The sequence below is a fragment of the Brachionichthys hirsutus genome, chromosome 21, assembly GCF_040956055.1.
Source record: "Brachionichthys hirsutus isolate HB-005 chromosome 21, CSIRO-AGI_Bhir_v1, whole genome shotgun sequence".
In the NCBI taxonomy this organism is placed as follows: Eukaryota; Metazoa; Chordata; class Actinopteri; order Lophiiformes; family Brachionichthyidae; genus Brachionichthys; species Brachionichthys hirsutus.
This window is the reverse complement of record NC_090917.1, coordinates 7,358,409-7,372,703: the sequence shown is the minus strand read 5'-3', so window position 1 is coordinate 7,372,703 and position 14,295 is coordinate 7,358,409. Positions and strand designations below refer to the sequence as shown.

At 44.1% G+C, this 14,295-nt stretch overlaps 2 protein-coding genes across 3 annotated transcripts; one reads left to right on the top strand and one right to left on the bottom strand.

Annotated features, from left to right (window-relative positions):
• Positions 1–575: 575 nt before the first annotated feature.
• pdap1a (pdgfa associated protein 1a) lies at positions 576–4,361 on the bottom strand. 2 transcript variants are annotated; one of them, XM_068754437.1, is made up of 6 exons: positions 4,310–4,361; positions 3,757–3,839; positions 3,608–3,679; positions 3,328–3,452; positions 2,827–2,978; positions 576–2,494 (listed from the first exon to the last, which is right to left on the bottom strand). In XM_068754437.1, the coding sequence occupies exons 2-6, from the start codon at positions 3,775–3,777 to the stop codon at positions 2,469–2,471; spliced, it is 396 nt and encodes a 131-aa protein (XP_068610538.1). In that variant the 5' UTR covers positions 3,778–3,839; positions 4,310–4,361; the 3' UTR covers positions 576–2,468. The 2 variants fall into 2 exon arrangements, with proteins under 2 accessions (XP_068610538.1, XP_068610537.1); XM_068754436.1 differs by having other exon boundaries at positions 4,195–4,346.
• A 939-nt stretch (positions 4,362–5,300) lies between these two features.
• Positions 5,301–11,643, top strand: kctd17 (potassium channel tetramerization domain containing 17). Its single transcript, XM_068754894.1, has 6 exons — positions 5,301–5,630; positions 8,986–9,094; positions 9,634–9,725; positions 10,013–10,108; positions 11,154–11,279; positions 11,536–11,643. Exons 1-6 carry the CDS (start codon positions 5,301–5,303, stop codon positions 11,641–11,643), a joined length of 861 nt encoding a protein of 286 aa, XP_068610995.1.
• The last annotated feature ends 2,652 nt before the right edge of the window (positions 11,644–14,295 follow it).

Here is a 14,295-nt window from a genome sequence, read left to right as displayed (position 1 = left end):
GCGGCGGCGTTCCGAGGTATTAATGCTTAGAAATCTTGTGTGTTTTACTGTCGGACCTTAAAGGTCACATATTCTACTCTTTTTCCACAAGTTAACGCAGTTCTCAAACACTTATATGAAATATCTGACAGTCTTTGGTCAAAATATCAAACAGATGCTGCAGGACAGCGTCCCTCTTGTCGGTCTCCAACAGATGCTGCAGGACAGCGTCCCTCTTGTCTGTCTCAAACAGATGCTGCAGGACAGCGTCCCTCTTGTCTGTCTCAAACAGATGCTGCAGGACAGCGTCCGTCATATCTGTCAGAAAAGCCTCTGAAAGCGAAACTGAAACGAAGTTTATTGCGTGCACGCAGCTGTGCACATTCGCCCTCTGTGACATCACAGGGGGGCGAGATTTCTTCCAGACGCGTTTCAGTTGGCGATTTATGGGTTTATTTATTTTTGCTGTTTTGGGGTTGATAAGGACCCAAAACCACCATAATAGTGTAGAAACATGGGAAAAGTGAGTTTTCATAATACGTCTCCTTTAAAGGCTTCAGAAAGCATGCTAGACACAAATGTAGGATGAGAGGCTTGTAGTTTTTATTTGAACAGTTACTTGCATTATAAAAATGTCAGACCGTTCCGGCGGTTCTAGTGTTAAGATGCCACAAACAAAAGGGACCGAGTGGACTTGATGTAAAAGTACTCGTTCCATAGTCGACTTTCCCTCTTTGAATAAATAGCAGAGGGATAACGCTTTCTGATGATTAAATGCTTTTCCTGCAGCTGGATGACTGGAAACAGGTTCTCATTATCACCTATCAAACCTGCATCGTCTTTCATTTCTACTACTTTTCTTATCCCGAGGGGTCGCCACAGCAACCCAACATCCTCCCTCACTACGTCCATGTATCTTCTCCTGGGTCATCCTCTAGCCCTGTTCCCTGGCAGTCCCATCCTCAGCATCCTTCTACCGATATAGTCCCCGTCTCTCCTCTGGACATGTCCAAACCATCGAAGTCTGTTTTGTTTTTTTATGATTCCATCATTTCTTCCTCAGAATTGAGTGATTCCACAAAATGTTTCCTCCGCTTGATTTATAAAAGCAATTATTGACTACCACAATATTTTTTTTTCTGGATTTCTTCGAGTGTTTCTTACAGCCAGAAAGTTTTCTTCAGTTTTGTGACATGTCTGTGATCTCCCTTTTTTTCTGCATCGCTTTGGCAATTAAATTTGACAATTAAAAGTCTGTTTAAATATGCAACACGATTTGTTATACAGACACTGAACAGAATGAATCAAAACTAAAAAAATATTAAAAATGATTAAAGTGAGACACAAAAAAATATTTTCAATTTGATTCTTAAACATGATCATTAATTTATTTTTACAAATTAAGTCAAACACAAAACTGAAATCTTGGGGAATGCAGTTTTATGCTCTAATTATTTGTTTTCAGTTTGTTCTTCAACCTAATTCCATTTTTATATGGGAACGCTGTTCGTGATCAAGGCAGCTCCAATTACCCCACAATCTGAGTCACCAGTCGTCGTACACACCCAATGAACTCAGCATGGGATATTTGCACCTTAACAGAGAAGACCTGTGTAAACTTTGAAAAGGCAATAAAGACGTAATCCTTCCTCCAGAGGGGCCCACGAGGAACAGAGCAAGGCCAGTTACTGAGACAAAACAAGACAACTTGTTTCCAGACAATTCCAGTAATGTTCCTGATTGTTTTAGTGAATACAAATGAGTCTTAAACACTTCAACCGGCATCAAAAACAGCATTTGAAGTGAAATCTAAAGCTGGAATTAAAAAAATATCTATAAAAAGAAACAAAATAGGCGACATATATTCCACTTCTTATGTGTGTGATGATTTTAGGATCGCCAAATATTCCGAATTGAACCTTAAATGAAGGGGAACTCAATACAAGGTCAAAGTGATGCAGAGACAAACTAAAGCTGATCGAGGATAGCAAGATGGAACCGCTAGAAAATGATAGCAATGATTTGTGTAATTATCAGCTACACTGTTTAATCGCTGGTAATGCAGCTGATCTTCTGATCAGTGCTCTTTACTCCATCCGCCGCTGCGCCTTAGAAAACAGGCAATATGGAAAGTAAACTGGAGCACCAAAGAAATCCTCACGCACTTCACTGTAATGTCAGTCCAGTCATGATGAAACCTGCATAAAGTATCCGTATAAAGAAGAATGAAATAAAGCAAAGAACTAAATCCATGGCTGGGTGGGAGAGAGTAAAGACAGTGGAGCAGTTATTTAAGAAAACTAGAGGCATCCCAAATGTTGCATTCCTCCTCATCTTGCTTTGGTCCAACCGATTTCCTGCCGTCGTGGAAGAATCATGTCCCTCTGATGTGATGCCCTAAAGTGATGCCACTTGGATTGGCCCCCCTCCACGGCTCCTTCCCTTGGCATCCCTCTGAGACTGGCGTGTCGAAGCTTTTCAGTGGAGGACTAAGGCTTTCCTTTGGGTTCTTCGACTGTTCTCCCCGGATCAAAAACAACATAGAAAACAGCTCTGAGATACATAGTTACAGAAAATTACTTGAAATAACTTTCCCTCTAAGAAAAACAAAAGTGCTTAAAATCTACAGGTTATTAGATATAAATACAAGATTCTTCTCCTTCCTCTTTCAGCAAATCAACTTTCTCGCCAATTGCATGCTTAATTCTGGCAACGTTTTATGCCGGATGCTAATTCTGTCTCAACCCTCTGCATTTATCTGGGCTTGGGACCGACTCGAGGGAGACGCTGCCGTTGCTACCGATGAGGATGAAGTCGTGGTTGCGTCAGCCGATCCCTTCTGCTCACCTTTCCTGAGGTCCTCTCTCTTCTTGGCGGCGTCTTCCCGCTGCTTCTTGATGATGGCCAGCCTGGCCAGGTCGGCCTTGGCCTGATCGGTCTTCCCCTCAATGTGGAGCTTCATGAAACGTTCCTTGGATTTCTGCTTCTCTATTTCCTCTCTGAAAAACAGAACATCGATACAAACAAGCATTTAAGACAATACTTAGTGAGGAAAAAAAAACAACAACCTTAATTACGGAACAAAACAAAGCAGAATGTCTTTGTTCTTAATATGGGTTCATTGAAGAATAAAAGCCCTTTTATATTAACCACTGTAAAATATAGGACTTCCGCTGAGTTGAATGGATTATTGTTGCATCACTGCCATCTGCTGGGCGGTCTCTGGAAACATCTTTTCCCATGGCCAGTAATGTAAATGTTAGTGAACGTCGCTGCACGCATCAAGGTTGAAGACCTTTTGCTTTGTCTTGACGGTTACACCAGGAGTTCACTGGGAACAGAACCCACCTCTCCCTGCGAGACAGCTCTCTGGGAATACTGTCGTCTATTTCAGCCACCTTCTTGTTCTTCTGAGACACACGGTTGGGATTCTCTATCTCTATAAGCCCTTCCACGCCACTCCTCTTTTTAGTCTGTGCACAAAAACAAAGGCAGTCAGAGAGCAACAGGCTCACAAGATGATTATATAAATTAATTTCCGTAATCAAGTGAATACAGAAGAGCAGATTTAATCTGAATCGATGCAGCATTATTGAACTTCTCCCAACAAGTTAAACATTTTACCCACCTCATAGTCGTCATCGCTGCTGCTGTCTCCAGACTCTGAAGAGCTCCCCTTTTCTGCCCCAGCACTTTCCTCCTGCAACATAAGCATGAACTCACACTGGACCTGATCTGAGGATAACTCAATGTTTATCATTTAGGTCGTTCACCAACCAGCTTTTTTTGTTCCCTCATTTGTCGGTCAATCTCTTCAGGGTTGCTAAATTGCTTTCCTCGGCCCTTGTGGCCCTTTTTACCTGTAAAATGCACACATCTTAAAACCCCATCTGTTGTTCAGTGTTCTTCTTATGCTAATAAACGTGTCCGATGCGGTCTGTAATTATCATGGTACTAGCACTTTAGCATAAATAAGCAAATATCGAATAATTCCAAAAGACACAGGTGCTAAAATGTCGGACAATGAGCCGCGGTCACATGAATGCAGTAATCACCACTAATATCTCTGTTTTTATTGAACTACTCATGCCCCGCTAACCGGTTAGCATGCTAATAGCTCAGCATGTGAGAGTTCAAAGGCGATTTGTACTACTTGTGCTAACAGCTTCCTAGCTAGAATTAGCCTGCTGAAAACTTAGCAGTAACTTGACTTACCACCTCGAGGCATTATTTAAACAACTTGTATCGAATACGCTAAGCTAGCTACTATATGGCTAAAGCTATGACTGCTGAACACGCAGCACTGACGAAAGGAAAGGCAGGAAACCACTTTGTCTCTCCCGCTGTCAGCACTCCGCAGAACCGACGGAAGACCCGCCGACTTGCCCACTGCGCATGCGTGGTTAGACGGCGTCAGGCAGAGATTGCAGAAAACTGAGCCTGTTTGCGTTACTTCACATGGACAAAATTTCTTAAAATTATTTCATTAAAATTATGCTCGGATGTACTGTGTTCATGAACCCTAAAAATATTGATCCACTTTCGATCGGAATAAATTATTTTGACACGCGCAATTTGACCAAATACCGGAAATAGTAGTAGAAGAAGAAGCCGTGGCGACTTCCGTTGTAAACAAAACATCGCGCCGCCCTTTTCTGCTTGAAACGTCAGCGTTATTTCGCGCATTTTGCCCGTTTGCGCTGTTACTTTGCGTTAACTCTTCCAAATGGAGTCGCACTGTGTCCTCCAGACCGCACTTTTGTCCGCCATGTCTTTCGTTCGCTCCGCTTCAACTGGCTTCCGGGAATAACAGAAGCGCGTATAGCCGACGTCATAGACATGCGCCGTCTATCTCATTCAGGATCAGATCCAGAAGATATTTTGCATGATCGTGCCAGACCCCTTTATGAGTGAATTGAATGCATATTTTACAAGATTTTTTGAAAAAGTCTCAAGTATAAGTAAATGGGAAAGATCCAGATTTGTTTGTGTCCGTATGGGTATCCGGATCGCTCTCAAAATGTAATGGGACACACCTTATATATACAATTTATTATTATTATTATTATTATTATTAAAAGAAGGCTAGAGACATAAATCATGGCAACACGGAAAGAAGTTAGTCTCCTGACTCGGGTTGTTCGCTTCGTCATGTTTTATTTTGAAAGTAATAACGGATATGCTTATTATGACTTCCGGACGCTTCAATGGCTGATTGGTTTGTGTGGGTTAGGGGCGGAGCATAGGTGGAGCGAAAACACAGGCAGACACGGAGGGACGCCTTCGCTCGTCTTGACTCCGTGTTTAACACTCGTTTCCAAATGGCAACGTCTGCGGAGATCCCTGCGCTGGATCCGCGCCATCCTCGCCACAACAACAACAACAACAACAATAACAACAACAACAAAGACGGCGAACCGGGAGAAAGCGCGACCGCAGCCGCCGCCGCCACAACGACCGAATCTGGCGGGACGGATTCGCAGAGCATCGGTAACGGATCGGTCATCAACCCGACTCGTGGGAGTGACGGGAAGTGGGTCCGACTGAACGTCGGTGGGACGGTGTTCCTCACGACGCGACAGACCCTCCTCAAGGAGCAAACTTCATTCCTGTACCGGCTATGCCAGCAGCAGGACCTGCACTCAGACACGGTGAGCCCGGTCCGGTCATAGTGCTCACATTTAAGATTTAAAGATTTGGTGATTTTTGTTTCTGATATACCTTTTATTATTACATTATTACTCCCTGAGATGCTTGTGTGAGCCAAATGTAAATGCAGAAGTGAGAGAGAGAGAGAGAGAGAGAGAGAGAATAGTGAGAACACTGGAAAGGCTGGTCAGAGTAATGAATGATGCAGATTGCTGTGATCCTACAGCCTCTGATATGGATATAGGAGATTATATCCCTATCAGTCAGCCCACTCTTTGCAGCTATAACCGGTTCCACTCTTCCAGGAAGGATCAGGAGTGTCTTTATGGTTTTTTTGGGCCATTCTTCCAGAAGTGCATTTGTGAGGTCAGACACTGATGTTGGAGGAGAAGGTTCGGCTCGCAGTCTCCGCTCTAACTCATCCCAAAGGTGTTCCATCGGGCTGAGGTCAGGACTCTGTGCAGGCCAAGATATTTTGAAGCAATAATTAAAATCAAATCAAATCAATATTCTCTTCTTACACTTTTTTTTTTTTAATCAGAAACTGAGTATATAAAATAAGACATCACAATTATACTGAACAGTGAAACTGGCTCATTTCCAAAGGGGACTAATGAAAATGATGGCGAGCTGACACCCTTTTGGGGGAGGTGTTTACTTGACAGTGGATTCCCTGCTGCACCAGACGGCTCGGTGGAAAAAACAATCCCATGTGGACACATTGTTGTCGTCTTAGAAATGCTAATTGAGCTCCAAGCAGGACTCTGAATCCTCCTTGAGACCGCTGAACTGATAGTCGGAGTCTCAGATCTGCTTTCTGTTGTCTCAGATCTGCTTTCTGTCGTCTCACCCAGCCATGTGACTTAATAGTCAGCATTTATACATAATAATAACGCATAATAATAACACAGTGCACTATAGAGACTGGAGGCCAGTGATTTGCTAACGGAGAACTAGATTTACCGGTCAATCCTGGAAACATCTGCCGTCTGTAGATTTCTTTGTATTTTAGCCTGAGATCATGATTTTTTTATTTTTAGAAAATATAAATTAATCATTGCTCTTTGGAGAATGTTGCTGGTCACACGTGTTCGCAGCTGAGGTTGTCGGATCTGTGCAGAGCTGCAGTCTGGCAGCCAAAGCGAACTGTAGTTTGTTTAGCAAATCACTGTCAGGAGTAAGTTCGTTTTGATTGAGCAGTTTGACCATCAGAAGGTTCCTGGTGGTTACGAGCAGCTTCGAATCAGTGGAACGTCCGTTCTTTGCAAATCTTCTCACTGTCATAGCTAAAACGAATAAAATAAAATAAAAGCGTGTATCATGACTTCTTTATCTGTTTGCACTTTGCCATACTTACGTAATTTAACATTGCAGTAAAAAGAATGACTATCCTTAAAAATATTTGAAAGCTGCAGAGAAATAAAACCATCTGCTGAAAACAGACTGAACAATAGGTACGTCCTGTAACTCGGATCGAATTGCACTGAAAGGGAAGAAGAATCCACAGCCCAGTCATTCAGGATCATTTACTCTTGACAAATTATTCTGCGCAGAGAGAGCCGTGCAGGAAAAGGATAAGTCCCGCTGAGAGAGGCAATGAAAATGTGGCAAGAAAATAATCTTATTAAGATATTCAAAGACCAATCTGAAGTAAATCCATGGTAATTGCTGCATGAGATGTAGGAACTGAACTCAACACATTTCAGCCGAGACAAAAGAGTCTGCTGCCCCCACGATGCAGAGGGGTTTCTTTTGTTTTTTACTGTAAATTATGTATACAATTATTTAATCCAAAATCTTTTTTTTTTTAATAAAAGAACCCACAAACCGTAAGAGAAGAACAGTCCTGATTTTTGCCATCTAAATTAATCAAGACACAGAAATAGTTTCCTCTGTCGTCGACTTCTTGCAGTGTTGCAGGAGCGGTTCTGTGTTTTCATCTTTCTGGAGAGAGGCCGATTCTCTCCATGCTGGAGTCCCTCTAATCTGCTGACGTTGTATTCACACAGACTGTCTGGCCGTCTGTGACCATTTTAATGAGATTAGCCACACCTCAGCCCCCCCCCCCCCCCCCCCCCTCCCCCCACCAAACCAAACTAAGCCTGCTTTCCATTTATCCTACCCGAGCTAGCCTCACTCCATGACAAGCAAATGATATTATGTCGCTGAGATCCCGTGTTGACAGGGATGTTAGCTAAGCAGGTGTAAGCTGCATTGCATCATCACAGCTTTGCGATTAGCAGTGATTGGATTCCTAAACGCCGGGCGGATCACGCCGGTGAGGTTTGATGGCCTTGCCGTTGTAAGATGACTTGCTGCACAGGTATCTTCATGGTTACCTGATCCCGTCTGACTCATAGCGTTACTGCGTGCTCCATCACATGCCCGAACTTGCTTTATCACCTCTGCTCTGACATTTTGGCAGGAGGCATTGACAGGGACCAACACGGGGGGGAAAAAATGCAATGCACTTTTTTACGTGAATCAACAATGCAGAATTGTGGCGACTTGCCTCTTTTCAACCGTTAGCGTCCACAAAGGATGTACCGGTATTTACTTATTGAAGGGAAACGCCATATTTCCTTTCTACGTGTTGAGCATGTGTGAGCTGCTAGTAGTACCGACAGTATTGCAAGCCAGCGAGACGTGCTCAGCAGAATTAGCCTGGAGGTGGAGAAAGAAGCAGGCTGCCCACACGCGTGTGATCGCAGGCACCAACATCTGCTTTATGTCAGTCTGTGTTAATATCCAGCTGCAGAAAGCTGCTGCTCTGTCAGGGAGGCCTCCCAGGGAAAAGCTGTGTGTGTTTGAAACGGGAAACAACAAGATTTGATGGAATATCTGGACTGAAACGTTCAGAATCAAGCCTGGGGACGTCTGTTCCTTGAGTTGCATGAGCGTTGCACGTAGGAGTGCAAAAATAGTTGATAGATCTGTGCATAAAAGTGTGTTTTTCTCTCGAGAGTAATTCAGCATCACAACCGACATCAACAGAAACTCCTCCCTATGGGTGGCTTTCATTTTGGAGACCTCTGAAAAGCATCTTGCTTGCGTAACTCTGCTTTGGGCTTAAAATAGCACATCGGGATGCTATTCTCCAGCTAGTGGCCTAAAAAAATAATCATTCTATCGCAGAAGGGTTCCAATGCCTGTGGAAGAACAGCCGGAGCCGATCGGATACATTCCTGACTACATTAGCGTAACGCTAAACGTGAACACCGATCCAAAACGTGGCTTATCGTAAGAACGTTGAATTGAATGTGAACACTGAACACACATCAGCTGGTGTAAACAGCCTGTTTATGATGTGACACTGGATTAGTGAACGTCTCCTCTCTGCTTCTGCCTCGGTGACAGGATGAGACGGGAGCCTACGTCATCGACAGAGACCCGACCTACTTCGGGCCCATCCTCAACTACTTGCGACACGGGAAGCTGGTCTACAACAAGGAGCTGGCGGAAGAAGGTCTTTATACTAAAGAAGCTATGTGCCTCCACACTGCCACACTGGCGAGGCGGAGGTTATGTAATCGCTGGCGTCCGTCTGTCCGTCTGTTACCAAGATAACTCAAAATGTTCTGGACGGATATTGATTCAATTTACAGGAAATGTTGGTACCAGAAACAGATGATTACATTTTGGTGATGGTACAGAAGGAATCCTGGATTCTGGATTACTTTGAATTAACATTGAGGTCAATGGCGCTTCAAAATCTGTTCCTCAATATCACCGATGTTTATGGAATTTTATATCATGTAGGGTGGGGTGGGGTCTCTATCTTACCACCAAATGTCATCTGGATCTGATTTTAACATTGAAAACTCCATTTACAGAGTGCTTTTCTGGTTATAACATTAATCATTTTAATTTATCAGGTCGAGAAAAACCACACGACTAAAAATATCATCCAACACGAGTTATTGCATCAGCTTTGTTCGAAACTCTTTTGTCACAGTTGAGAGGGGCAGAACTGCAGGACAGAAGTCACGCCTCTTCTGTTTCCAGGTGTCCTGGAAGAGGCCGAGTTTTATAACATCACCCCGCTGATCAAACTGATCAAGGACCGGATTGTGGAGAGAGACTCCAAAGCCACGCAGGTACAACGAGTCCAGGAGCTTCATGTTTGCTTGGGGGGCTAAATACAATGTAAAGTTAGGAGCTTACATGGATGTGCTTGCTTTTGTAGCTCGATCACATTCTTTGCCCCCCCCCCCCGCCAATTGTAAAGATTTGCTCAATTTAGATAGAAACGGGTTTTTAGGGGTTGTGGAAGTCATCAAATTGCTTGTGAGAGACGTTGTTTATTTTTCTCTCAGTTGATGGTACCTTTTTCTTTTCTGTGTAACCCCCCCACACACACACACACACACTTTACCCCCAGCAGGTGCCCCCCAAGCATGTCTACCGAGTGTTGCAGTGCCAGGAGGAGGAACTGACTCAGATGGTCTCCACGATGTCGGACGGATGGAAGTTTGAGCAGGTCAGCGTGCGCGCCTGCAGAAAGCCCCGCACCGGACTGCTCTGGACTGTGGGTTGGACTCACGCTGCTGCTGACCCTTTAATCTTGACCCTTGACCCTTGACCTGAGCCTTGCTGTCTGCACTCCCAGAATGAGTTTAGGCCTCCGGTTTGTCTTCCATCAAGTTGTTCTAGTGACTTTATGCTTTCACAGATAGACCCAATAAGACAAATAGAAAGCGTCTTAATTGTGTATCAGAATATTTGGGGAGACGAGACTGCAGGCACAACAGCTCCTGGTCTCCAGCCCCGCATCCTGTGCAAATATTTAATATTTTTAAATTACTTTGAAGGAACATTTTGCTAATCGATAAAATGTCCATGCATCTGTCGATGCCTAAAATGTTTTGTGTCTGAGTCGTTCGTACCGCTTCAGACGTCTTTTGAGAAATGTACACTTTTCATTCTGGCCTCCGTTGGGCTATCTTGGTCAAAAACTCGTCTGGCAACATTACAACTGAAGCGGCCACTTGATTAATCCATCAGTCCGCATGGAACTAATGTTTGCTGCAATTTTGATAACTTAGATTTATGATGTATTTTTCTTTTCTTTTTTAACAGAAAAGCAAAATAAATTTTGATCTCAGATTGAGTAGTTGCTGCTTGGGTTGTTTTCAAATCAAGAAACTAGCTTTTTAAATACTGTGTATTCAGAGCAATCGATCCATCAGCTTAGAGGCTTCATGCCTTCAAACGACCCTTTGACCTCTGTTCCTGATGTCCAGAGGCCTGTTAGACCCCCCGTTCCCAAAGCTTTGGCTCTAAACTCCACTGCATGCTGCACAGCTATGATTTGCACTGTTTGCTCCGAAGAGCACTCACAGTTGCTTTGTTTTTCTCACCATCAAAAGAAGCTTCTTGTTTGGTCCACTGCTGCCCCCCCCCCCTCGGCTTTTTGTTACTGTATCTGCTTTGTCGTTTCCTCCCGTCCTTCTACAAACTCACGTCATCCCTGTCCCGCTCTATGATGTATATCTTTTGTTTTCGCATCTCTTGTTTTTTTCTAGATGGTGAACATCGGCTCTTCGTACAGCTACGGCACAGAAGACCAGGCCGAGTTCCTGTGCGTCGTATCCAAGGAGCTTCACAGTCCCGGATCAGGACTGGGCACGGAGCAGAGCCACAAAACCAAGGTGACTCCGAGTTTCAATGGGACGCTCCAACTGTCGTTCACAAAAATCACTCGCCCCATCATTTACGCAGCTCTCCATCTGTCCTGCTTTCTCTCACTTCCTGAATGAGTTTCCTCTCTGTCATGTGATGTACAGACACACATCTGTAAGAGTCTCACTGTCCGATCACCGGCGCTCATCAGCACCTTCGTGTTTTTGTCTCGTTTTCTCTTTTTCTCTTTTGTGTTTCCCCCTCCATCCTTCATGCTGAATGCAGCCGGCAGAGATGCAGGATGAGGAAGCCGCAAAGGAAGAGGAGGAGGAAGTGAAGGAGGAAGAGGAGGGTGGGAGAGATACTACAACAAATGAGTGGCTTAGAGAATGAGGGCGGGGGGGGGGGGGGGTCATGTTTCTTTGATCCCCAGAGATGCTGGAAGGGATGAGGAGCCGTGTGATTACTGTGCTAGCAGGTAGACCCGGTAGATTCTGTCTGTGTGTGATGTTTGCAGAGATCTGAGGCGTTTCATGGCAGCTTGGTATTTAATAAAGAATTGACCTGAAGAAGGAATTAAAGGATAGCAGGTGGAAAAACCTTCTTTCTATCTATTTTCTGTAAGGACGAGACGGAGAGGATTTGAGATAAATATATCGGACACACGGAGGCCTACAGTGAATCAGCGAGGAAGCGGAGATGCAGTCATTTTAAACCTAACCTGGAATAGGTCGCCTTTCCTCAGTTAATTGTCTTCAGATTACCTTTGATGTAACGTTTTTGTCGTGAATGTGCATTTTTGCGCTTTAGATTCTCGATTCTATCATTTCTGTAGGAAGTCGTGGGAATCTGTTTCGAAACTAATTTGATTTGACATTAGCTTTATGAGAATTTCTACCAGTCACACTAAATAGATTTGAATTTAACACCAAACCCCACAATCCTGTGCTGCCTGCTTCCTGCCTGGTTCCTGCCGGCAGCACTGCTCAAACTGTTTTATTCGAAACTGAACCGTCTCTCAGAATTCATTCGGGACAACTCAAATAGCCTCTGTTTTGTATATTGGTAGTGCATCATGAGTATTTCATTTAATGTTGAAGTTTCACCACTGAAACCATAGTTAGCATCCTGACAGACCGTTACAGAGTGATCAAGCGCTGTGGATCACGTTACCGATGCCGTGACATGAAATGCCTCTGACCTTTGTGTTGTCCTTTAAAAGTCTTTGTATGCACTGTATATACAGCCACTGCACAATGTACACGCAAAAAGCCAACATGATGCAAATGTTAAAGGGCCACGCGTTTAATACTATATATAACAGCAAGTGTGAGTTGACATTTCCATCCATTATGCACGTTGGTTCCGTCGCTTGCGTTCATTCTGTCGTCACCATCATCACTGATGAACCCCGACGCCTTTAAGTTTATAAGCCGGTGGACCCGCAGAGTCCTAATGTCTGTCTCCTTTTGTTTCGCAGCTTTTCCAGATCCATGGCACCCGCGTGTAGAAATCACAAGACTTTAAGTTCTTTTTCTAGACTTATTATTGCGTCCTGTTCGTGGTGTAATTGTGTGTCGCGTCTATGGACAGGAAATAAGAGTTGTAGCATTCCTACCTGTTCATCGGCAAAAAAAAAAAAAATAGTTGTAAAGATAATTAGATGAACAAAAAGAAGAAAAAAAACTGCTTTGTCTATATAACATAGCAATATCTTCACAGGTTCAGTCAAACTGATTTTATTCCTATTTATGTGTGGGCCAGTGGAAATGTTTTATTGCTGAGGGGAAGAGTGGAGTTTTGTAATTGACAACCAAAGATCCAGATCAAATCTGGCTGATCTGAGATGCTCAACAGAATCCTAAAACAGATGACTAACTCGGTCCGTTTGACCCTCTGAGGAGCTGTTGCTGCATCACAATGATGTCATCAGTCATGAATGCTGTGGATATGATCCGAACCTGGGAACAACCGGACCAAATTGGTTGAGTCTGGTTTGATCTCGTTGAAACACGGACTCGGAGGCAGGTCTTGGTGATGAGCACCGAATACACAAGTTTGCAAGTTGAAGCTTGCTAAAGCAGCTGTTTAGCCTTAATGTGGAGACGTCCTCTTCCTCGCGCCAATACGCCTCAAGTTCTGGTTGGCTGGATCTGCTGTTCACCCCCATAGTAGTAGATGGTAGTTTAGCCGCTCATGTTCCCAAAGTTTGATCTGACAAAACCTTCTCTGTGCCAGAGCTCATGTCCAGAACAGCCACACTGCACTGAGAAATGCCTGCAGCACCCAGGCGTGTGTCGATACACGCCTGCAGCTCCTCGTGCTGGTGCATGCTCAGCAGCAGCAGCGCCACCCCAGTGTGCCTCTGGCTGGAATCCAGAGCCCTGCTGGTGTAACTTAGGACAGGCAGGGTGAGACGGGAGTGTTTCTCCAGCTGGTAACGGTGATTAGCTCTGTCGTTTCGTTAGTTTTAATAAGGAGGCGTAGTGCAGGTGCTCAGTGGAGAAGACTCGAGAAGCTGTCGTGATGTGTGACTTTTACCAGCCTCTAGTGGAAGTTTGTGGGAACAAACTGCTCAAGTCAAATTAGTATCCGGCACGTCTTTGGCACAAGCCCCGGAAGTAGTTTGTGTAAAAGGTTGCACTGAACCGCTTTCCTTTACGGATGACCTACTGACCCATCACCACTGAATGCTGGATAACGTGCGATGTAATGTGTGCACGTGCATTTATCGTGGGACTTTCTTTTAAGAGTGAAATGTAAAAAGCATAGTAGCACAGATGCTAATTGGGACAGGTCTATTTTTTACTTTTTTAAAGAGCCAAACAATCATAACAGTAAACCTTTAAGGCAAAAGGCTAGCTATCTGTGGCTAATGAAACAGGACTAATAGTGCTGGATTTAAAGTGTGTCTAAACATGCACTGACGCTAAAGGACAGCGGGGGCCTCATGTATCAAAACTTGTGTGGATTTCCTACTGAAACATGGCAGGATTACCTGCAGGAACCAGAAGCGGCTGATGAGCCGGTACATCCTCCCTTTCT

Bases quoted from the DNA above. Each gene is read 5' to 3' on its own strand.
- kctd17 (XM_068754894.1), top strand. From the start codon at position 5,301: ATGGCAACGTCTGCGGAGATCCCTGCGCTGGATCCGCGCCATCCTCGC. The intron at 9,095-9,633 runs GTCTTTATACTA...TTCTGTTTCCAG, and splicing joins CAAGGAGCTGGCGGAAGAAG to GTGTCCTGGAAGAGGCCGAG. The intron at 11,280-11,535 runs GTGACTCCGAGT...TGCTGAATGCAG, and splicing joins AGCAGAGCCACAAAACCAAG to CCGGCAGAGATGCAGGATGA.
- pdap1a (XM_068754436.1), bottom strand. The intron at 3,680-3,756 runs GTTGGTGAACGA...CTTATGTTGCAG, and splicing joins TGAGGGAACAAAAAAAGCTG to GAGGAAAGTGCTGGGGCAGA. The intron at 3,453-3,607 runs GTGGGTAAAATG...TTTTGTGCACAG, and splicing joins GCAGCGATGACGACTATGAG to ACTAAAAAGAGGAGTGGCGT.